The 23430-nt window shown below is 42.4% G+C and overlaps 2 protein-coding genes and 1 long non-coding RNA gene across 5 annotated transcripts; 1 reads left to right on the plus strand and 2 right to left on the minus strand.

The window, feature by feature from the left end:
- Positions 1 to 5560: 5560 nt before the first annotated feature.
- LOC141566740 (uncharacterized) lies at positions 5561 to 7272 on the minus strand. The gene is made up of 2 exons (XR_012489382.1): positions 7102 to 7272; positions 5561 to 6995 (listed from the first exon to the last, which is right to left on the minus strand). It is a non-coding gene; the product is annotated as an uncharacterized LOC141566740 (long non-coding RNA).
- A 103-nt stretch (positions 7273 to 7375) lies between these two features.
- Positions 7376 to 10266, plus strand: SLC16A13 (solute carrier family 16 member 13). Of its 3 annotated transcripts, none has more exons than XM_074311724.1 (4): positions 7376 to 7939; positions 8076 to 8219; positions 8481 to 9218; positions 9805 to 10266. In XM_074311724.1, exons 1-4 carry the CDS (start codon positions 7741 to 7743, stop codon positions 10026 to 10028), a joined length of 1305 nt encoding a protein of 434 aa, XP_074167825.1. In that variant the 5' UTR covers positions 7376 to 7740; the 3' UTR covers positions 10029 to 10266. The 3 variants fall into 3 exon arrangements, with proteins under 3 accessions (XP_074167825.1, XP_074167827.1, XP_074167826.1); XM_074311726.1 differs by having other exon boundaries at positions 7376 to 7515; XM_074311725.1 differs by lacking the exon at positions 8076 to 8219 and having other exon boundaries at positions 7376 to 8005.
- A 752-nt stretch (positions 10267 to 11018) lies between these two features.
- On the minus strand, positions 11019 to 13371 carry SLC16A11 (solute carrier family 16 member 11). Its single transcript, XM_074311723.1, has 5 exons — positions 13208 to 13371; positions 12691 to 12898; positions 12331 to 12474; positions 11423 to 12184; positions 11019 to 11295 (listed from the first exon to the last, which is right to left on the minus strand). The coding sequence occupies exons 2-5, from the start codon at positions 12893 to 12895 to the stop codon at positions 11066 to 11068; spliced, it is 1341 nt and encodes a 446-aa protein (XP_074167824.1). The 5' UTR covers positions 12896 to 12898; positions 13208 to 13371; the 3' UTR covers positions 11019 to 11065.
- Between the last annotated feature and the right edge of the window lie 10059 nt (positions 13372 to 23430).

A 23430-nucleotide genomic window follows, 5' to 3' on the forward strand; every position in this document is an offset into this window, starting at 1 on the left:
GTGATCCAAATTCCATCCCCACAGTCCTCTCTCTGGATGTGGATGGCACTTTCCATCACAAGTCTATTGGAACTGGCCTGAATCACCTCATTATTGAAAAAAACCAAGTTCATCACACTTAGTCATCACATAAACATGTTCTCTTACTTCTATTCACTTCACTTAGCATCACTTCATGTAAGTCTCTCCAGGCTTCTCTGAGATCATGCTGGTGATTGTTTTCTAAAACAATAACATAGAACAGTAACATTCCAATTACATTCATATACTATAACTTACTCAGTCATTCCCCAACTGATGGGCATCTTACTCAGTTTCTAGTTTCTTGCCACTACAAAAAGGGCTGCCACAAACATTTTTGCACGTGTGGGTCCCTTTCCCTTTTTTATGATCTTTGGGATACAGGCCAAGTAGAGTCACTGCTGGAGTCAAAGGATATGCATAGTTTGATAGCCCTCTGGGCATAATTCCAAATTGCTTTCCAGAATGGAAGGTTCAGTTCACAACTCCACCAAAATGTATTAGTGTTCTAGTTTTTGCACATCTCCTCCAACATTTGTCATTGTCTTTTTCTGTCATCTTAGCCAATCTGAGATGTGTATAGTGGTACCTTAGAGTTGTCTTAATTTACATTTCTCTGATCAATAGTGATTTAGGGCATTTTTTCATATGACTAGAAATGGCTTTAATTTCTTCATTTGAAAATATTCTGTTCATAACCTCTGCCTATTTATCCATTAGAAAATGGCTTGTATGCTTATAAATTTGAATTAACGCCCTACATATTTTAGAAACGAGACCTTGGACGTAAAATTTTTCCTCCTTTCTGCTTCTCTTCTGCATTGATTTTGTTTGTTCAAAAACTTTTTAATATAATCAAAATTATCCATTTTGCATTTCATAATGTTCTCTAGTTCTTCTTTCGTCATAATTTCCTTCCTTCTCACAGATCTGAGTATCATTCTTTATGTCTAAATCATCAACCCATTTCGATCTTATTTTGTTATGGGTGTTATTTGTTGTTGCCTAGTTTCTGCCACAGTATGCTTTCTTAGTCAAAGTTTACCCTTAAAATCAAAAGACCTGCAAATATGGATAACTCTGTGTAATACATGTTGCCTACCAAATCCCCATGGGAACATTTCTGTAGGCAAAGCATATCATTCAGATCTCAAGAAAGATTTTTATTGAGTTTGTTTCAAGTCATAACTATGATTTTAACAGTATGGGGAGCTCCTGGTAAGATACTTCCTCTATCTGAAAAGGATGCATATGTATAAAAATGCTTACAAAGCTCTTTTTATAGCAAAAAAAATTGGAAACTGAAGGAGTGCCCACCAATTCGAAAATAGATGAACAAGTTATGGGATATGATTATAATGGAGCAGTAATGTACTGTAAGAAATGATAAAGGGGTCTGGTTTCAGAGAAACCTGAGAAGATTTGTATGAGCTGATATAAAAGGAAGTAGACTAAGGGAACAATTTATAATGTGACAACAATATTGTAAAGACAAACAACTTTGAAAGACTTAGGAATTCTGATCAAAACAATGGCCAATCACAATTCCAGGGACTCATGATGAAACAATTCACCTCTAAATAGAAAGATCTTGGGCTCAGCATTCAAAGTGAGGTATTCACACACACAGATGTTATATGTATATGTAATACGTAACTATATTATATATGTACATATATGTGTATATTATATATACACACAAACTTCAGGCCCCTGAGTTGTAGAATATTTATTTTACATCTCAAAGTCCCTCCCTTATACATGTGTATGTATATAATATTTACATATATATGCTTCAAGCTGAACTGACTTTATGATCTGTGTATATACACACACACACACACACACACACACACACACACACACACACCCCTACCTGTATATGATAAGACTAATGCAGGCAATTATTATGCTTGACTACATATATTTGTAACAGGTTTTGTATTTCTTGTTTTCTCAACTTGGAAGTGGAAAAAAAAAAAAAGGATTTTTTATTTAAAGAAAGAAACTTCTGGGGCAGCTAGGTGGCTCAGTGGATAGAGCACCAGCCCTGAAGTCAGGAGGATCTGAGTTCAAATTTGATCTCACTTAACACTTCCTAGCTGTGTGACCCTGGGCAAGTTACTTGACCCCAATTCCCTCAGCAAAAGAAAAAAAAAAAAAAAAAGAAACTTCCTCTATCAATGCAAATGAACACCTTCTCTGCAATATTATATTGTATTATTTTATGTTATTATATCATATGAGTTGCTTGGAGGTAGAGAAAAGTTAGATGATTCATACAGGATCACAGAGCCAGTAGGTGTCAGAGGTGGAATGGGAACCTAAGACTTCCTGATTCCAAAACCAATTCTCCAACAATCTCTCCAGATTCTCTACAGGAAGTTGAACTGAAGTAAATAAATCACTACAAGGAGAAGGATATAAATATCTTAGAAACCACATCCCCACAATTGGCACTAGAAGGTTAGGTCCCGGAGAAGTAGCTGTTACTAATGAGGGAAAGGAAAGGGGGAACCCCATTTCTCGGCGCATAGATCCCATGAGGCGCAGTGTCCCCTGTAAAATGAATTTACAGGCGCGAAAACCTAGATTGATAAATAAAAGGTTTATTGTAGGAATTTGGAAGTAAAGCTCAGTTAGACACCAGGGCCAAAGGTGGCCGCTGGTGGGCAGGAACCCTTACATGACTGGAAGGATACCATGTGTTGGCTGGGAGGGCTCCTGCCAAGAGGGCACCAGCTTGGCCCTTTTTATATATGATGGGCGGTACCCCTAAGTTCTCGGCGGGCTTTTCAGTTAGCTCAGATCAGGTGAGGGCTGGGGGAAGCTGAGCTGAGAGTGGGAGCTGGGCCCGGATATTCAAAAGGGTGCCTTTGACCAGGATTTATGAATCAAGGTCAGCCATGGGTTGGGCAATTAGAAAGGAATCTTAAAGGGACCTCCACCCTCATCATTACTACTCTTGCTGATCTGGGTCAAGCAAGTTACTCAGCTGCTTAGGTGGTTCCTCAGTGGATTCAACTTCTATGAAGCAGTTTGTTTAGCTTCCAGACTGGAGCAAGCAGGTCATTTGGCCACAAGGCAACTGCTGCCTAACTAGGCTGAGCAGGTAATTCAGGTAATTTTCTCACTGTGGCATCTCTGCTAGACAGATTTCTTGGATTCTTGGATTCTCTGCACTCAAGTGCAGAGAGAAGCCTCAAGTCTTTGACAATCTTTGCCACCTCAAAGCCATAAATTATTCTGTCCATTCTTAATTTGCTTCCCTAGTTCTCCCTCCCCCCTTGTCCCCTTTTCTACCTATTTCCCCACTAATTGAATTATACTTCTGTGCTCAACAATGTGTGTGTATGTGTGCGTTTTTTCATCCTTGAACCAGATCAGATAAGTTTACTTTTCCAATCATGTCCACACCTCCATATCTTCCATTATCTCCCAAAATCTGTCCAAAGTCATGTTAATTGTTTCCATGATACTATCTATCTACCTCATCCTTTGTCCCTTTTCCTTTTACCTTCAATGTTTCCCACCATCAGGGGCCTATTTTAATGAGACCTATCTTCTCATTATATAGCCAAAGTATTTCAGCTTCAGCTTCAGTATTTGACTTTCCAATGAATAGCCTGAATTAATTTCTTTCATATTGACTGCTTTGATCTCTTTGCTCTCATAGGAACTTTCAAAAGTTTTCTCCAACACACAATTCAAAAGTATCAATTCTGCAGTGCTCAGCTTTCATGCCAATGGGCAAGTGTTTAATTTCATGGCTGTACTGGCTATTTGTGATCTTTGAGCCCAAGAATATGAAATCTTACGCTTTCTTTTCTTCTCTATTTGCCAGGAAGTGATGGGACCAATTACTAACATTTTATTTATTTTTTTTATATTAAGCTTCAAGCCAGCTATTTCTTTCCTTCTTTTTCTTTTTTCTTTCTCTTTCTCTTCCTTCCTTCCTTTCTTCCTTGCTTTTTTCTTTCTTTTTTTTCCTTTTCTTCCTTTCTTTCTCTCCCTCCCTTCCTTTCTTTTTCTTTCTCTCTCTCTCCCTTCCTTCCTTTCTTTGTTTTTTTCTCTCTCTTTCTTTCTTTCTTTTCTTCCTCCCCCCCCCCCAACTCATCTTCCAATGTTATTTCTTTTATTATTTTAATATTATCCATGGGGTTTTCTTGGCAAAGATACTGGAGTGGTTTGCTATTTTCTTCTCCAGTGGATTACTTTTTGTCATAATTCTCATCACTCATCTGATTGGGTAGCCCTACTTGGCATAGCTCATGGTTTTATTTTATTCAATTAATTTATTTTTATAGAGGGCTCTGCTATACAAATAACGTTTCTGTATATTACCTACATCATTTTCTTTTAATTTTTAAAAACTTATTTTTGTGAGGCAATTGGATAACTCCAATTTTGATTTGTCCATGGTTTTATATTTGTTTAGTTCATTGTTCATTGATGTTTATCTTTTGATATTTCTCTTAACTCCTGTATTTGAACTACAAAGTTTCTATCTATCTCTAATCTTTTCATCAAGAATACTTGGAAATCTTCCATTTCATTAATTGTCTATCCACCATTTCTCTTGTATTATGCTAAGTTTTTCTGGGAAAGTTATTCTTGGCTGTAAGCCCATATCCTTTGCCTTCTAGAATGTTGTACTCCAAGTTCTTTGCTTCTTTATAATGGTAGATGTTAAATTATGTATGAACCTGGCCAAATCTCCTTGGTAGTTAAGTTTTTTCTTTCTCTTTATTTGCAGTGGTTTTTTTTTTTTTTTTTTTTTTTTCCTTTTGACCTGGAAAATCTGGATTTTGACAATGATGTTCTCAAGAGACTTTTTATTTCTAAACACCCCCCCCCCCCAATCTCCAGTCCCAAGATATCTGGGCAGTTTTCTTTTAAGTTTTCTTGAAATATGTCTAGGCTCTTCTTTTGGGCATGGGCATTCAGATAGCCCAATGATTTTTTTATTTTTTGGGGGAGGCTGGGGTTAAGTGACTTGCCCAGGGTCACACAGCTAGGAAGTGTTAAGTGTCTGGGATCAAATTTGAACTCCCGTCCTCCTGAATTCAGGGCTGGTGCTCTATCCACTGTGCCACCTAGCTGCCCCTAGTCCAATGATTCTTAACTTTTGTTTGCCTTGATCTGTTTTTCCGCGCCAGTTATTCTTATTATATCTTACATTTTATTCTGTTTTTTTCCCCCAAAACTTTTTTCTTGTTGTCTCATGGAATCATTGGCTTTTATTTGGTCTATTTTAATTTTCAAAGAGTTGTGACTTGGGTAAGTTTTTACATGTGCCCCCCTACATAAAAACAAAGCACCTTATGTGTCAAACTGTTAATTTCCTTTCCTATTCTTTCTTCTATAGTTCTCGTTTCTTTTTAAATTTCTTTTAATAATAGCTTTTTATTTTTCAAAATACATGCAAAGATAGTTTTCAACATTCACCTTTGAAAAATCTTTCATTCCATATTTTTCTCCTCACCTCCCTCCCTCCTGTAGATAGCAAGCAATCCAATATAGGTTAAACATGTGCAATACTTCTAAATATTTCCACATTTATTATGCTGTACAAGAAAAATCAGATCAAAAAGGGAAAAAATAGAGAAAAACAACTACAACAAAAAGTGAAAATATTATGTTGTGATCCACATTCAGTCTCCATAGTTCTCTCTCTGAATGCAGATGGCTCTCTTCATTGAAATTGGCCTGAATCACCTCATTGTTGAAAAGAGCCAAGTCCATCACAGTTGATCATCACGGAATCTTGTTGCTCTGTATAATGTTCTTTTAGTTCTATCACTTCACTTCATAGTGAAAATCCAGATTTTCCCCAAGTGTTCTTTTTTCATTAATAACAAAAATATTTTTAACTCTTAAGAAAACCAAAACTCATCTTTTTCAGGAATTTGGATGGATATTTCTCTGAAGCTTTGCGTGTAGATGTTTTAGAACCATTCTCCTTTTCTGGGTATCTTAAGCTTTCCTATCACCATAATAGCATAATTCCCATGTCTACAAAAGTTTTTAGAAACCTTAATAATGGACATAAATAAGCCAAATTATCCAGAGAGCATTTAAAGATTAAACTAGAAGGAGGAAAGCTGACAGGAAAAACATTGGAACAATTTCTCAAGATTTGTATTATAAACTATATTAATAAGAGTGGAAATATCAAATTTGAACTTTAAATCATAGTCCCAAATACACTGCATTAGAAAATTAAAATGGCACTAAAGAAAACAAAGATGGAAAAAGCACACACCATATGCTCCTCCTTGTTGAAGATCACAGTTTTGAAGGTGTTGAGGGAATAAATTGCTTCTTAAGATATCAAGATAGTGCCTTCACTCAACCTTTCCCCCAAAACATGGATATTACCTATCACTTAAACAACATTGAGAAAAAACCAGCAATTACCAACTCATTTTACTTTCCCCTCCTTACAAAGTAATAAGCACAATTTACAATCTTATTTGTCTTATAAATACTACAAACCTGGGATGACTTGGAGTCAGTCTCCCCGAGCCTCAATTTTCTCCTCTAAAATAGATATCTTATCGGAGTCTAGTTCAAGTAATTGTTGTGGGGATTTATTAGGATTAAGTATGTGAAAGTAATTTAAAAAAAAAAAACTTTTAACAAAATCTTTTCTTTCCCTTCTTTCCTCCTCTGATGTAAAAACACAAACAAAACCCTTGTAACAGACAAATTCCTGCACATCTGACCCATCCAAAAAATCCATTCTAAACAGTATTGTTGTGGTATACATTGCTTACATCACTCCATATCAGTTCATACCAGTCTTCCCAAATTTCTCATCCATAATCTCCACCACCCTGGTGAAAGCACGGAGGATGCATAGTTATTAATGCTGAAGTCTGAGGGCTTGGAGCTAGCTCCTGGATCCCAAGGTTAAATTTCCATCTTGAGCATCTCCATCTCTGAAATCGGCAGCCATTGCAAATGAGTACCTGGATTTGTGAAAGTGACGGAAAAATGTGAATAAAGCAGTTTAAATTCTGGTGTCCTGATACATTCCCTACTACCACCGCCCAGGAGATGGTTGTTAATATTTACCAGCACTCTGGACTGGGTACCGCTACCTTCAGTTACGTGAAGAACCTTCTTATCTAGAAGAACCTTAGAACTCTTTGCTCCAGCGATTTTCCCGTCGGGTCCTAGCTTTTAGCTCTTGCCTCGGAGTGCAAGGATTTTCTCATTCTCCTCAGCCCTGTGGCCCAGCCGCCTGCCACAGATCACCCGACCTTAGTTGCTTGGCGAAGAAGAGCCATAGGTGATACGGAGGAAAAGAGGCGTGTCTTGCCCCGAAGCCTCACCCTCTCCTGGGACTAGAAAGCTAAACCTGGCTGAACCGGACTTCCTCCCTTGGAGCGGGCTGGGTCCGGCTCCCTTTTCTACTTTTTCATGCGCTCTGCTGTGGTGGGCGGGTGAGGGGTGCGGAGTGTGAGTAGTGGAAGGCTGCCGCCTCAGGTGTGCACCTGCCCTGAACTTTTTCTTGGTGGGCGGGGGACGCATTGCTGGAGCTGCCTTCCCTTTTCCCCTTCCGCCCATCCCCGAGGGTCGCCCCTGCCCTGCTTCCCCCAACTTGTAAACAGCGTGTGGGCTTGCTCCAGCTAGGGTGGGCTTACCTAGCAGCGGGCGCAGCCTTTGGAATTGCGCATCCACCTTTTACGCTACCTCCCGGTCGGTTTGGGGATGGCCCGCCCCGTCGAGCCCCCCGATGGGGGTTGGGGGTGGATAGTGGTCCTTTCAGCCTTTTTCCAGTCAGCGCTGGTGTTTGGGGTGCTGCGATCTTTCGGCGTCTTCTTCTTGGAGTTCGTGTCGGCATTCAGAGAGCCAGCGATGCGGGTCTCTTGGATCACCTCCATTGGGATCGCCGTGCAACAGTTTGGGAGTACGGAGGGCAGGGACGAGGCTGCGGGAAAAGGGCTGGATTCCCGCTTCTCCGAGGGGCGACAGGGTGAGAGTGTGAGGCCCCTGGCTATTCTCCAAAAAAGCTGCCTGTAGCTTCCCTCCCTCCACGTCTCCAGGCCCCGTGGGCAGTGCCCTGAGTACACAGTTCGGCCCTCGGCCCGTGGTGATGACAGGGGGGATCTTGGCTGCTTTGGGTATGATGCTGGCCTCATTTGCGACCTCCTTGACACACCTCTACCTTGGCATCGGCCTGATCTCTGGTGACTATGGATGGTAGGGGTTGGGGAAGCTGGGCAAGGGAGGATTGCCTGGGCTTTCTGCTGGGTTCTGAGTCCATGTTCTCCCCATCTGTACTCCTTTGAGGGAGATAATTAAGGCCAGGACCTAACTGGAAGACTGGAAAAATCAGGCAGGAATCAAGTCTGGAATGCCTTGGCCCCCAGAAAACAGAACATAAAGGCTGTATCTATGCCCGAGTCTGCTGAGCCCTTATCTTTCTTTGTTTTTCCCCTTTCTGGTAGGTGCTGGCTGGGCCCTGACCTTCACCCCCACCCTGGCCTGCCTCTCCAGATACTTCTCCAAACGTCGTTCACTGGCCACAGGATTAGCACTGACCGGCATAGGCCTCTCTTCTTTTGTCTTTGCCCCATTCTTCCAGTGGCTTATCACCTATTATGCATGGAGAGGTGCTCTTCTCTTGGTAGCTGCTGTGTCCTTACACCTTGTGGCCTGTGGGGCCCTCCTCCGCCCTCTCAGACTGGCAGAAGATCCTAGTGTGGGAGGCCCGGCGGCTCAGTTGGTCTCCCTGCTTCACCATGGCCCCTTTCTGTGTTACACTGCTGCCCTGACCCTGATCAATGCTGGCTACTTTATCCCTTATGTCCACCTGGTGGCACATGCCCAGGATCTGGGTTGGGATCCACTGCATGCGGCCTTTCTCCTGTCTTTAGTGGCTGTGGCAGACCTGACAGGACGAGTATTCTCAGGATGGCTGGGGGATGTGAGCCCAGGGCCTGTGGTTCAGCTGCTGGCGCTGTGGTCTTTCCTGGCAGGGATGGCATTGGCTTTGCTCCCTGTAGCACAGCAACCCTTGGTCCTCATGGCTCTAGCTATAGCCTATGGCTTCACTGCAGGGGCCCTGACCCCTGTGGCTTTCTCAGTTCTGCCTGAACTTGTTGGAGTTGGAAAGATATACGTCGGCCTAGGACTGGTACAATTGGTAGAGAGCATTGGGGGACTGTTGGGGGCACCATTGTCAGGTAAGAGGGCTGGGGGGTGGTCTGAGTGACTAAGGTCACTGAGGAAAAAGAAAGTTGGGGAGTATAAATGTGAAGAAAAAGGGTAGTGGGATAGTGTGAGCTAACCCTGAGCTCTGATAGCTTGTGCTTTTTGAAGGGATTACACAGGCTGCTAAGGTTAAAGTGCTCCTGAACGTCTTTCCCTCTCTCTGGCTCTTGTCCTTCTGGACTTTGGCTTCAGATATGATCAAAGTCCTTAGGACTGGAAGAGAAGCCAGATGCTTTTAAGGGGCATCTAGAGCCCAGAGCCTGTTAATAGTTAATGGGAACAATGTGAATAGGAAGAATTGGCTAGTAGATCTGAAAAGTGAGAGGCTGTGGAATTGTTTTTGTCCTGCTTCATTTCAAGCCCCCTTCGGGTTCTGAATAAGGAGTCATCCTAGGATTTTCTTTCTTTATTGTCCTATGCAGAGGCAGGAGAATGGCTTTGATGATGCAGGAAATCATTTATTGGCTAAACCTGAGAAGTGGTGACTGGAATGTTGCCAATTAATCTGTTGTTCAGAATGGATTTTAACCCATCTCTTCCCTCTCTTTTCTGTTCTAGGCTACCTCCGAGATTTGACAGGAAGCTACACAGCTTCCTTTGTGGTGGCTGGAGGCTTCCTTCTCAGTGGAAGCATGGTGCTTTGTACCCTTCCGGGTTTCTTCTTCTGCTTCTTCCTACCTTCTGCCTCAGAACAATATTCTGTGACAAAATCACTGGAAGCCAGAATCTCCCCCAACAGGGCTGAGTATGAAGAAGGAAGGCCAGAGGTCCAGGATCCTTAACTTAGATAAGGTTCCAGCAATTCCTCATCTTCATCTTCATCACCACATCCCCATCCCCTTCCAGAACCTTAGCTATTTATATCTGCTTCTCTGTGCCTTCTTGGGAGCAACTGATAGTTAGGTCTTACCCAATTTGCTATGTTTTCTAAAGACCTTTTTTTGTTGCTTATGTTGTAACTCTTCCCTCCCCCTATGCCCTCCCGTTGTCTTCAACTCTCTAAAGACCACATAAATCCAAGGCCCTCTACTGTTTTTCTTCCCCTTACTTCCACTACCAGTCTAAGGCCATAGCAACCCATGGCAAGGACCCGTCTGATACCTTTTATTTGGCCTCAGTTATCTTAGCCTCTTTGAATATCCCACTTCAGAACTGAGGAAAACCAAGATTTACATGTGTCTCTGATGACAAGAGAAGACAGATGAGGACAGATGATGATAGATGGTTGAGCTCAAGGGCTTGAGTACTTAGGATGCCTGTTTATCCTGTCTCCAGGGCTGGGATGTCCTGAACTATTCCAGATCACATTTTGCTCTCTGTACTATGGGTTCTTTTTTATATTTGCTGCCTCTTCTGAGGAAGGGAGGGCTACTGGATCAAAAGAAAGGGTAAATTGATAAAATGCTGTAGAGTCCTAGTGGGATAAGAAGCTAAAGATGGAAGAGAGCAGAGGGAAAACACCATGATATCTAGAGTCCTGCTCAGAGATCAGGGTGAAGTCATATGTATCCTGATCATTCTCCTTGTTCAAAACCAAGATTTTTTCCCTTGGCACCACCCAAGGTAGGGGTAGAAAGGAGGTCAGTGTTCCTCAGAGGCTTATCTGTTAGGGAGAATCAAGGAAACCTATCTTATCCCTCATACTTGGCTCCCTCAATTTTGGAGTTCCCTGTATCTAATAATATAGGGTCTCCCATCCCTCTTCTCCATCCCACTTATAATTTCCTCCACTTTTTGTAGGTTGTTTATGGGGCTTGAACATAGATGAAAAGGGGATTGGTAGTAATTTTATTTGGATGGAAAGGGGAAAGAATAAGGATCAACAAGTAGTATTTGAAAAAGAATGAGGATCTCTTGGAGAAACCAGGGCACTTTCAGGAGAGGGAAGGAGTTCTCCCTGCTCAGCAGAAGGGGTTGGAGGAGGCGGAGTAGGATGACAGGGAGGCAGGGCCCCAGGGAGCATCAAGTAGACGAAGCTGCCAGAAAGGATGAAGGAGCCACAGACAAGGAAGGAAGCTTTAAAGTCACCTGTCACATCTCGAAGGAAACCTGTGGAATAGGAGAGAAGAGGCATGGGAAGATTAAACATTTCTCTCCTCAAGGGAAGGTAGAGACTCAGAGGAGGAAAGATGAGACTGGATCAAACTGGATCATTTTTTGTGCCTGATTCCCTTACCTGAAAGTGGTGGGCCTAGGAGTCCTCCGAGGCTCATCAGCATCATCACCAGCCCTGTGGCCTGCAAGATGCCCCCAAGCCCTACGAGACCAGGAAGAACACCAAATACCAGTGGAGCAAATGCACCTGCACTCATTCCATAAGCTCCCGCTGCTGCCAGTAGGGGTCCCCCCCACCCTTCTTCTTGTTCCTGTACCAACCCCACTGCCACCAGCCCCAGCCCAGTCAGTGCCCCAGTCATGGCTAGCAACCGTGGGAGAGGAATCCAGCCATGGTCTGCCAGCCACCCGGAGACCAGTCGGGTTCCTGCATCCCCTACTGCTGCCGTAGCAACCACCAGCGCTGCCCCATATCCTCCAAGCCCAAGGTCCAGGGCATGGGGGGCAAGGTGCACATAGGGAATGAAATAACCAATGCCCACTAGGGTTGTCCCCAGTGCAAACACAGCAAAGGCAGAGTGGGTGAACAGAGTGAGACCAAGAGCATCAAGGGGATTGTGGGGTAGAGTAGTAGGATCTCCAGAGAGAGGCAAAGGCCGGAGCAGGGCCCCACAAGGGGTGAGATGGAGGGTGGTGGCCCCAAGCAGGAGCAGGGCGCCTCGCCAACCAAAGGCATCGAGGAGGAGTTGTAGAACTGGGGCCAGGAGCAAGGAGGCTACCCCATTGCCAGTCAGGGCCAGCCCCACAGCCAGGACCCTGCGCTTGGAGAAGTATCGAGAAACGGTACCCAGAGCTGGGGCAAACACCAGAGCCCAGCCAGAGCCTACAGAAAAGAGTACAGCTATAGTCAGTGCCCCAGCCCTTACTGCCTCTGGGGATTCAGGCATTCTGCCCTGACCTCCACTTGCCCCAAGATCCCCCTCCCTTAGGGAATGCTGGTACCCCACTTCCCTCTTTCTCCCACCTCACCCGCAAGAAGGCCAAGGCTGAGGTAGAGGTGCAGGAGGCTGTTGGCAAAGGCTGAGAGAATGAAGCCAAGGGAAGTGATGAGACCTCCTGCCATCACCACAGGACGCGCCCCCCAACGTGTACTCAGAGCACTGCCCACTGGGCCTGGGAGAGGTGGGATTGGAGTCAGTTCTAGAATGCCCCACTTTTGCTTGGGACCTTACAAACTCTCCTCACCCAACCATACCCCACCAAAACCACCCTTCTGCGATGTTTCCCCCTGCTTTTCTCTTCTAGGGCTGTCTCTTCTGGGCTATAATCTGGTTCCTACTGAAGTCTTAAAATCCTCTGCTTGCCCTCCCCCTATCCCTTCTTGCTTACTGGCAGCCTGCTGCACAGCCAGAGTGATGGCACTGACCCACGAAGTGTCCTGGGTACTTTGGTCAAAGTGTTCTGCTAAGGCAGGGAGGGCAAGGCCCAAGGATCGGAGCAGCCCGTAGGAGAGCCCATTCACCACAAATGCGGAGCCTGCCACCACCCAGCCCCAGCCCCCATCAGGGGGTCTGGCTATTGGAGGAGGCGTCATTGCCTGTGGGAGTAGAAATGTGGAAATCAAAAATGACAGCTGAGGAGGAATAGGAAGGATCATTAGGACCCCACCAGTCTGTGTCCTGACTCCTCCTTAAAGAGCAGATGTTAGGATTCGATTCCCTCCAATGGGAAGGAACACCCCTGTGCTTATGAGGAAAAGGAATTAGAGAAGCCTAGAGTAGGTGCGGGAGCCTCAGAGCCAAACACCCAGCTCCTTTTTGTAGAAATGAGGAAAAGAAGGAATGAGGCGGGAGATATCTGGGAACTCCATTCTCCAATCAATACCCTTCCTTCTCCCCTCACTTACCTTCAGTCTTCTGACTGATTAGAGGGAGAGAGCAAGGATGATCCTCTTCCCACTTGTGCCCAGAAGAGGTCAGAAGCCTGGAAAGGAAGAACAGCAACAGAACTGAATTAGGCAGCTTCTTCCTCTGTAAACAGAAGTTACCCTGAGGGACCAAACCACCTGGGCAAAGATAAGGAAGGAGAAGGTACAGCTGAGTAGGGTGGGAGTGGACCAGGGCTGCCAACCAATCACAGGAGAAAAACAGTAAGTCTAGGAGTTGAGTTCCACGGGGATTAAATTACTTCCCTTGTGTGGAAGGAAAGTCCTTTCCAGTTTCTCATACATCCACTCCCCTGCTCTTGATTTTGCAAAGAGTAGAGTGGTTTACAAAACCCAAAATGCACTTTTGGTCCAGGAACAGACATAGACTGAGAAAACTTTAGGTATAGCTAAGAATAATCTTATACGTAAGTGCCATGTAGTTTAACACCTTTATTTAAAAGAGAAGGAAACTGAAGCCAACTTGAGATATCACCGTGTCATTCACAGGGCCAAGACTAAAAAACGGATCTTTAGGTATTTACTACAGGAGTAGGTGAAACTCAGGTATCAATGGCAAATTAATAAATTATTGAGTTATTTCACTCAGAAATATTTCATTTATTTTATGTAAATGATGAGATAGACACAGGTGAGAAAGGCAGAGGAACTGCTTGTCTCCAAAGTTCCAATTCTGGAAATGCACAACCAAGAGCAAAGCAGTAGAAAGCATTACCTCATTATGTCTATAGTATCCCATCTATTCCTCCTTCTCCTCCTCCCAAAAATTTGTCCCATGTGACAAATAGTATTTTTTGGAGAGAGAAAAAAATCAGCGTAGATTGATACATCAAAAAAGTTCCAAAATGTGAGCAATATGTAACACCTGTGGTTTTACCATTTCCACAAAAGGGGTAGGAATCCTGATCTTTAAAAATTTATTACATTTACTTTTGATTTTTTTCTATGTTGTTTTTCCATTTTCATTGTAGTTGTTGAGCATATTATTTTCTTGGCCCTGCTTACTTCACTGCCTCTATGTGAACATAGATCCTTTTGTGTATATGTATACATATAATTTCTTATAGAAAAATAATATTCTATTACATCAGTGTACCACAATTTGTTTAGTCATTTCCTAAATGTTGGGCATCTGTTTTGTTTCTAATTCTTAATTATCATGAAAAGTGCTGCTATAAATATTTTGGAGTACATGGGAATTTTTTTCTTATCAATGGCTTCCTTGAGATTTAAATTCAGCAATGAAGTCTGTTCTTCAAAAGATATGTCACTTTTTCCACTATTTTCATTACATCAAAATTTTTTTAAATTGTTGTACTACCGGGAGCCAAGATGTCAGAATAAAAGCAGGGACTTGCCGAAGCTCTCCCCCTAACCTTTCCAAATACCTTTAAATAATGATTCTAAACAAATTCTAGAGTATTAGAATCCACAAAAAAGTGAAGTGAAGCAATTTTCTAGCCAAGACAACTTTGGCAGGAAAGGTCTGCTGTACCATGGTGAGAGAAGAGTGCAATACAGTGCTAATGGGACCAGTTCAGATCCTTGTAGAGGGCCACAAATAGTGGGAGAACTCTGGGTGAGGTGTAAGACCCTTCAGCCCAGAGGGCACTTGCTAACACTGTCTGGTTTGGCTCCCCATCTCACTAAGGCCTCTCAGCCTTCCTGAGAAGTCAGGGGTAGTGACAACCTGTGTTGTACTAGAAGCCAGGGATACTTACAGAAAGATGCATTTACATATCAATAGCAGGGTGCTTATAGTTAGCACTTGTGCTATGGTGATGTAATGGTACTATGTTGGCACATGCTCATTGTGTTGTAGTGATGTAATTGTACTGAGGTATTTAGGGGCTGAGAGTTCTTGAAATAAAACGGACTCCAAGATTGACCATCCTTGTGGGTCCCTGCTTCATCACTCCTCCATTAAGACGAAGAACTGGGGCTGATCCTGAGATTCTCCAGAGAGCTAGTTCCGACGGTATATTTTGGTACCCCAGCATGGGGGCTCTAGAAAGCACACTACAGGTCCTGTCCCAGCAAATCAAGAGCAGGCCTCAGGACAACTGAATCACTGGCAGCAGTGGTAGTTTTCAGCCAGTCTCAGCCCACAGATGGTAAGGGGGTCAGACAAGGTGTCTGAAGGAGATTTACAAGGGTGCCTTTACAGGACTTTGTTGTATTGCCTATACATGCATGTGGGTTGTGTCATAGGTCTTCGTTCCAGTTCAAGGAGGAACACTAGCACATCTTTTTGTGGGTTCTGCTACTCTAGATTTTGTTTAGAGTCATTGTTACAGCCTCAGCAAGAGAGCAGGGACTCTGGTCACAGTTACAAGATTGAAAAGAATGCATGTAATGACTCACAAACCAGAAGGTGATACAGGAGAATAATAAATATCCCTCCCCAAATCAAACCACCTTGTAAAAGCCAAAAACTTATAGGTCCCCAAAATTGTCTCTGAAAATGGCCATACACAAAAAGCCTGAAGTTTGGGACAGTGGTGTCTCCACAGGGAAAGCAGAGATAGGTGGGAAAATGAAAAAAAAAAATGAGAGAAAAAATTCTGACAATACAAAGTTACTATGGCGACAAGAAAAATCAAAATACAAAACTCAGAAGAAGATAGCAAAGTCAAAATTCATGCATCCAAAATCTCACAAAAATATGAAGTATTCTCAGGCCATGGAAGAGATCAAAAAAAATTTTTTAAATCAAGTAAGAGATATATATGACAAATTGGGAAGAGTAATGAGAGTCATGTAAGAAAATCATGAAAAACAAGTCAACAGCTTGGTAAAGGAGACACAAAAATTGCTGAATAAAATAAGACTTTAAAAAGAGAATAGGTCAAATGGTAAAAGAGGCACAAAAATCTAATGAAGAGAATATCTTAAAAAGCAGAATTGGCCTCATTCATTGAAGAGAACTCCTTAAAAAGCATTGACCAAAAGGAAAAGGAGGTACAAAAGCTCATTGAAGAACATAATTCCTTAAAAGTTAGAATTGGTCGCCCCAATGCTATATAAACTATTTGAAAAAATAGGGGATGAAGGAGTCCTACCAAACTCCTTTTATGACACAGACATGGTACTGATACCTAAACCAGGTCGATCGAAAACTGAGAAAGAAAATTATAGACCAATTTCCTTAATGAATATTGATGCTAAAATCTTAAATAAGATATTAGCAAAAAGACTTCAGAAAATCATCCCCAGGATAATACACTATGATCAAGTAGAATTCATACCAGGAATGTAGGGCTGGTTTAATATTAGGGAAACTATTAGTATAATTGACCATATTAATAATCAAATTAATAAAAACCATATGATCATCTCAATAGATGCAGAAAAAGCATTTGACAAAATCCAACATCCATTCCTACTAAAAACTCTTGAGAGTATAGGAATAAATGGACTATTCCTTAGAATAATCAGGAGCATATATTTAAGACCATCAGTAAGCATAATATGGAATAGAAATAAACTGCAACCTTTCCCAGTAAGATCAGGAGTGAAACAAGGTTGCCCACTATCACCATTACTATTCAATATAGTACTAGAAACGCTAGCCTCGGCAATAAGAGCTGAAAAAGAGATTCAAGGAATTAGATGTAGCGAGCTGTCGTCTCTAGAAGCTGCCGGATCGCTCTCTGGGAAGAGATCTGCTGTGTCTACTCAAATCTTTAAGACAGATTCTTCTTCCTGTAGTGAACCGTTGTCTCCAGGCAGTTGCTGTTAACTCTTGTCCTTAGAAGTGACTTCCCTTCCTGCAGAGAGCCCCGTCAGGCATGATGTAATGCAGAGAGTCTTCTTCTTGAATCCTGGCTCTGAATCTCCTCCAGCTCTTATCCTTCTCCAGGCCGATCTGCTCTCTGCGCCCAGTGCTGTCTCTTTTTATCCTCCCAGAGAATGGGCGTGGGATAATGCAAGGGCTTCTGGGAAGAACCACCCCAGCCAATGAGCTTGCCCCCTCTATCAAGTCAACCTGAGTTCTCACCTTGTAATTGTCGAACCTGAATTCTCACCTCATCACTATCCAGACAACCCGAGTTCTCACTTAGTAATCCTAACATCTCCCCCTTTCTTTTGATTTAGAACATAGGACAGTCATGACCTTGAAACATAAATCCATCAATATGGGAAGTATTACAGATAATTACATAAATGACCTTGAAACATAAATCCATCAATATGGGAAGTATTACAGATAATTACATAAATTACATAAGCACATAGTAACATAACACATGCTAGAAGTATATAACATAATCAAATAATCATAAATTGAAAATTTATAAATGTCCATAAGTCCATTGTCCATTAGTCTCATCTTGTGTGAGGAAGTCCAATGATTCCTGCTGGTTTTAAAGTTCTTTAACAGTCTTTTTATTAGCCATGCTCTTTCGGTGTAAGATGTTTCTTAGATCTTCTCCTTTATTTTGAGGTCTTTCTCTTTTTCTGTCTCTCTCTGATGGACAAGGCGAATATGACTTGTTGGCACCCATCTGATTCCTTCTCCTGCTGAAGAAATACAAGCAAACCCTCTCCCCCAGGCAGTTAACCTATCTGGTCCCTTCCATTCACCACTTTCTGGATCTCTCCACATCACCTGGCGATTATCTAAGGACAGTGGAGATGCTCTCACTGGACACTGCCCTTCTGGTGGGTTATAAAACCTGTCTGCTGGAGCCAGCGCATCTTTGTCAAAAATTAGAAAATTAATGGTATAGAGAACTAAATTTAGAAGTTCCCTAGGGCTACCTGTGGCTCCCCCTTTCTTTTGTTTTTGGAGGAGTGTCTTAATATCTCTGTTTCTTCTCTCTACTATTGCCTGCCCTTGAGGATTAAAGGGTATGCCCGTGGTATGTAAAATCTTATACTGTGCACAAAAGTGTGTAAAATGTTTGGACGTATATGCAGGTCCATTGTCTGTTTTTATTGCTTGTGGCACACCCATAATTGCAAAAGCTTGTATAAGGAATTCAGTGACCACTCGGGCTGTCTCTTTTGCTGCTGGCATTGCAAATGTGAATCCTGAAAAGGTGTCTACCACGACATGAATAAAAGATAGACGACCAAAAGATTTATAATGGGTCACATCCATTTGCCAGATTTCATTGGGTCTCAAACCACGAGGATTCTTCCCTGGAGGGAGTGTAGGAGCATGGAAAGGAAGACAAGCTGTACAGCTTTTTACTATGCTCCTAGCTTCCTCTCTTGTGATTCCAAATTGTAAACGTAAAGCTCGAGCAGCCTGATGATATTTAGAATGAGATTCTTGTGCTTCCTGAAATAAAGGACTACTGGCTAACATGGTTAGAAGGCTATCTGCCTTTGAATTTCCATCAAAAATGGGACCTGGAAGTCCACTATGTGAGTGGACATGCAAGATATAAATCTTGCCTGGATGTTTTCTCACTTGCTCTTGAAGTTCCTTAAAGAGCTGATAAATATTGGAGGCTGCAAATTTTATTTGGGCTGTGGCAATTCTTTGTACTATACCTACTGAATAGGCTGAATCAGTAATTATATTTACGTCTCCTGGGTAATAAGTGAGAGCTAGCATGATAGCAAATAATTCATTCTGTTGAGTGGATTGAAAAGGAGTCCTGATTACTCTCTTTATGGTTAAATCATGAGAGTATATGGCACAAATATTTTCTTTGGAGGCATCTGTAAAGATTGTTGGTCCTTTAAGAGGAACCTTAGAAACCTTTTCTTCAAAAATCCATCGCCAATTATGTAGTAGCCGGGTAATCTTTAATGGAGATCCATGTGCAAAATTTGGAGCGGTGGCCAATAAAATTTGCCATTCTGGGATGGTCTCACAGCATACATTAATCTGTGCGTTAGTATAGAATGTGTATATTTTTTCAGGACTTATCCCAGATAATTGTATTACTCTCTTAATAGCCTTTAATAAAATCCTAGCCACAAGCACTGGGTAAGGTGTAAGGCTTTGTTCTGGTTGTGCTGGGAGGTTCACCCACTCAATCACTCTGTCTCCTTGATGAAGGACTGCTGTGGGTGCCTCTTTTGTAGCAAAAACTGATATTTCCAAGGGTTTTTGAGTGACTCTTTCAACCACATTGGATAAAGCCAGTTCAACTTCTCTCAAAGCCTTTTGTGCTTCTTTTGTAAGCTGGCGTGGTGAATTTAAAGCACTGTCTCCCCTTAAAATGTCATAGAGAGGTTGTAGTTGATTGGTAGTTAAGCCTAACACTGGACGCATCCATTGGATATCTCCTATTAATTTTTGAAAGTCATTTAAGGTGTTCAACTTCTCTGTTCTTAAAGAAAGCTTTTGTACTGTGAGTGTCTTAGGATATACTTCATATCCTAAATATTGAAAAGGAGCATGTCTTTGAATTTTTTCTGTAGCTATATGCAGTTTGTAGTACTTTAATGTTTCCATGGTCCTTTGTAGACATGCCTCTAACATTTGTTCCTCAGGTGCACATCCCAAAATATCATCCATATAATGTAACAATATTACTTTTGGAAAGGCTTTTCTTACTGGAGCAAGAGCAGCTGCAACATACATTTGGCACATAGTAGGGCTGTTTTTCATTGCCTGTGGCAAAACTGTCCATTCATATCTTTTATAAGGCTCGGCCAAATTAACACTAGGCACTGAAAAAGCAAATCTTTTCATATCCTCCTTATCTAGAGGGATAGAATAGAAACAATCCTTAATGTCTATAACCCAAAGAGGCCATTCTCTTGGCAACTGAGTAGGAGATGGAAGTCCAGGCTGAAGAGTTCCCATAGTTTCCATCTGTTCATTTACTCTTCTTAGATCAGTTATCATCCTCCATTTTCCAGATTTCTTTTTCACCACAAATACTGGGGAATTCCAAGGACTTAGAGAAGGCCGCAAGTGTCCTTGGTCAAGTTGTTCTTGTACTATGTCTAATAAGGCCTGAATTTTATCACTTCTTAAGGGCCACTGTTCTACCCACACTGGTGAATCAGTCTTCCACTGAATAGGAACTGGTGAAAGTGCAGGTAGGCCTTCAACAGCAGCCCTGCCTAAAAAGCCGAAGTGCTTATTTGTAATCCTATCTGCTGTAAAATGTCTCTTCCCCACAGATTGATGGGGATTTTTTCAACCACAAAAGGAGTAAAAGCTCCTGTTTCTCCTTCAAATACCCATCTCAAAGGCCTAGCACTAACTTCTGCTGCTATTGATCCTCCCACCCCAGACATATAGGTGTCTGCTTTAATCTTTGGCCAGTGACCGGGCCAATTGGCACCTCTAATAACTGTACGATCTGCACCCGTGTCTACCAATCCTTCAAATGGTATTCCGTTTATATAAATAGTAAGCATAGGTCGGTCAGCTGTCACAGCTGCTGTCCAATATATTCCTGGATTTTGTTCATTGGAGTCAAAATCTAGGCGACTATCACTAGGTTGCTTATTAGGGGTCCGTAACAATAAGCCTGATGCTACTACTTCTCCTGGTTGATAAATCACACGTTGTCTGCCTGTGTTAGTGACTGGGATATTAGATACACGTTCTCCAGTCTCCCACATCAGTGTATGGATGGACACTGTTTTGTAGGCACTCTCAGAAGGTGAAATGGTCAAGCCTACTGTGCCTGGAGGCAAAGGATCCATAGGCTCAACAGGAACAGATTTCACTTCTCCAGGGAGTATCTCGGTAGTCTCTACTGCACACAACTCTATTTTTCCTAATTTCAATCCCTTTCTTCCATCTGATTGCCTTTTGGCTGATTGATCGTGTCTTAAAATTCTCTGGATGTAACCTCGGCTGCCATCATGCCCCACTTGGGGGGCTGAAGCTGGGCCCCACCTGTCATTTCCCTGTGTCAATCTACATTCGGAGGCCCAGTGGAGGCCCTTGTGACATTTTGGACATGGAGTTTTAGGTCTTCTCTCACCCTGTCTTCTCACTGTATCTCCATATCTACACTGAGCTCTTAGATGCCCAATTTTTCCACATTGAAAACATCGCCGAGTTTCTCTAGAAGGCCCTTGCCAGGAGGGACCCTGTCTTTCCACATTCATCATTGTCCGGGTGTAAAAAGCATTTGTTCCCACTGTAGCACAGCGTCTTATGATCTCCTCTAAAGGAGCATCTTTGTCTAATCCCCATATAATTCTTTTGCAAATCTCATTGGCATTTTCCTTAGCCAGATGTCTGGTCATTATTTCTGTAGCTGAATTTTCTCCAATAGTTCTTTTGACAGCAGTTTGCAAACGTCCCACAAAATCTGCAAAAGGTTCATTGGGACCTTGCTGTATTTTAGTGAAAGCCTCTCCACGATCTTTCTGTCCAGGAAGGACACCCCAAGCTTTTATCGCAGCCTTAGCAATTTGTTCATATATTGTCATGGTATAATTAATCTGTTCCGAATTCTCTCCATACTGACCTTCACCAGCTAAGTGCTCAAAAGTGAATTGTGTGTTAACTCCTATTTCCGAATTGCATCAGGCTTGAATTTTACATAATTCATGAAATTCCGCAAGCCATAATAAATTTTCTCCAGGTTCCAGACATGTCCTTGCTATGGATTTCCAATCATTCGGGGTTAGGACTTCATAAGACAAACCATCTAGTAACATTTTGACATAAGCTGATGTAGCCCCATAAAGGGTACAACCTTTTTTCAAATCCTTAATTGTATTCAAATCTAAAGGTGCATATCTTCTCCTTTTTTTACCTACAGAGTCAGTATTTTCAATCACAGGATATGCATGTATAAAATCACTTATATCCTGTCCTTCTCTCTTAGCTTTAACCAATGCTTTTTCTAATCTTGTCATAGGCTTAGGCTTCTTCACAGGCAATTCTGTTTGTGTTTCTGCCTCTTCCCCTCTTTCTTCCTCCATCTCTGAAGGTGGGGTTGATGTGGGCCTGTCAATAATCTGTTCTCTAGGCAGGGTTGAAGCTTCTTCAAGAGAATCATACCATAATTCCTCATTTAAATCCTCTTGCTCTAGGGAAAGATCTTGATCTTTCCTTTTTTCCTCACACTTCCTCCTCTGTTCATTTTTAGAACTTTTCCTTCTCCTACAACTTGCTTGATAGTTTAAGGCTAATTGAACTATGTTGTAGATATAAAATACTTCTGCAGAAATTGAACGAGGCCCATTTTTTGCTTGAAATTCTTTCATTTCATATCCCACTAGCTTCCATTTATCTACATCTATCTTTTCTTCCTCTAAGAACCAAGGGGATGTGCGTCTTAATGCAGCCAAGAGTTTAGCAATCTGTACCCAGGTTACAAGTAAACTCTGCTCCTCAATTATCTTGATTATACTCTCTATAGTACCACTCCTGAATGGGGGTGGAGCTGAGGTTGCTTCTGGGGCTGGGGTTGAGTCGGCTGAGGTCCAGGGATTGAATATAGCTAACATCTGCCCCATTTCAGCTATAAGAGATTCCTGGTTTAGCCCTTAACAAGTTAAGTTCCTTATTTATCTATTAGCACGCTCACTTAATCTTTAACAAAGTTTCCTCGTTACTCACGGTTCTGGGTCAGAGAGACTGAGATCTAGATCAGAAGCTTTTCCACTGGAATTAGGACTGTGTCTGTCCCTGTTTGGGCGCCAAATTGCGAAGGTCTGGTCTAGCTCCTCTTGTCAGGATAAGCAAAAGTCCTTGCCCCACGTTGGGCGCCAAATGTAGCGAGCTGTCATCTCTAGAAGCTGCCGGATCGCTCTCTGGGAAGAGATCTGCTGTGTCTACTCAAATCTTTAAGACAGATTCTTCTTCCTGTAGTGAACCATTGTCTCCAGGCAGTTGCTGTTAACTCTTGTCCTTAGAAGTGACTTCCCTTCCTGCAGAGAGCCCCGTCAGGCCTGATGTAATGCAGAGAGTCTTCTTCTTGAATCCTGGCTCTGAATCTCCTCCAGCTCTTATCCTTCTCCAGGCCGATCTGCTCTCTGCGCCCAGTGCTGTCTCTTTTTATCCTCCCAGAGAATGGGCGTGGGATAATGCAAGGGCTTCTGGGAAGAACCACCCCAGCCAATGAGCTTGCCCCCTCTATCAAGTCAACCTGAGTTCTCACCTTGTAATTGTCGAACCTGAATTCTCACCTCATCACTATCCAGACAACCCGAGTTCTCACTTAGTAATCCTAACAATTAGAGTAGGAAATGAGGAAATCAAACTATCACTCTTTGCAGATGACATGATGGTATACTTAGAG

Source organism: Sminthopsis crassicaudata, chromosome 4 (assembly GCF_048593235.1).
Source record: "Sminthopsis crassicaudata isolate SCR6 chromosome 4, ASM4859323v1, whole genome shotgun sequence".
Taxonomy (NCBI): Eukaryota; Metazoa; Chordata; class Mammalia; order Dasyuromorphia; family Dasyuridae; genus Sminthopsis; species Sminthopsis crassicaudata.

Excerpts from the sequence above, each read along its gene's own strand:
- SLC16A13 (XM_074311724.1), top strand. The coding sequence starts at position 7,741 with ATGGCCCGCCCCGTCGAGCCCCCCGATGGGGGTTGGGGGTGGATAGTG. Across the intron at positions 8,220-8,480 it reads TGGCATCGGCCTGATCTCTG|GTGCTGGCTGGGCCCTGACC; the intron begins GTGACTATGGAT and ends CCTTTCTGGTAG. Across the intron at positions 9,219-9,804 it reads GTTGGGGGCACCATTGTCAG|GCTACCTCCGAGATTTGACA; the intron begins GTAAGAGGGCTG and ends TTTCTGTTCTAG.
- SLC16A11 (XM_074311723.1), bottom strand. The coding sequence starts at position 12,895 with ATGACGCCTCCTCCAATAGCCAGACCCCCTGATGGGGGCTGGGGCTGG. Across the intron at positions 12,185-12,330 it reads CAGCCTTGGCCTTCTTGCGG|GCTCTGGCTGGGCTCTGGTG; the intron begins GTGAGGTGGGAG and ends TCTTTTCTGTAG. Across the intron at positions 11,296-11,422 it reads CCTAGGCCCACCACTTTCAG|GTTTCCTTCGAGATGTGACA; the intron begins GTAAGGGAATCA and ends CCTATTCCACAG.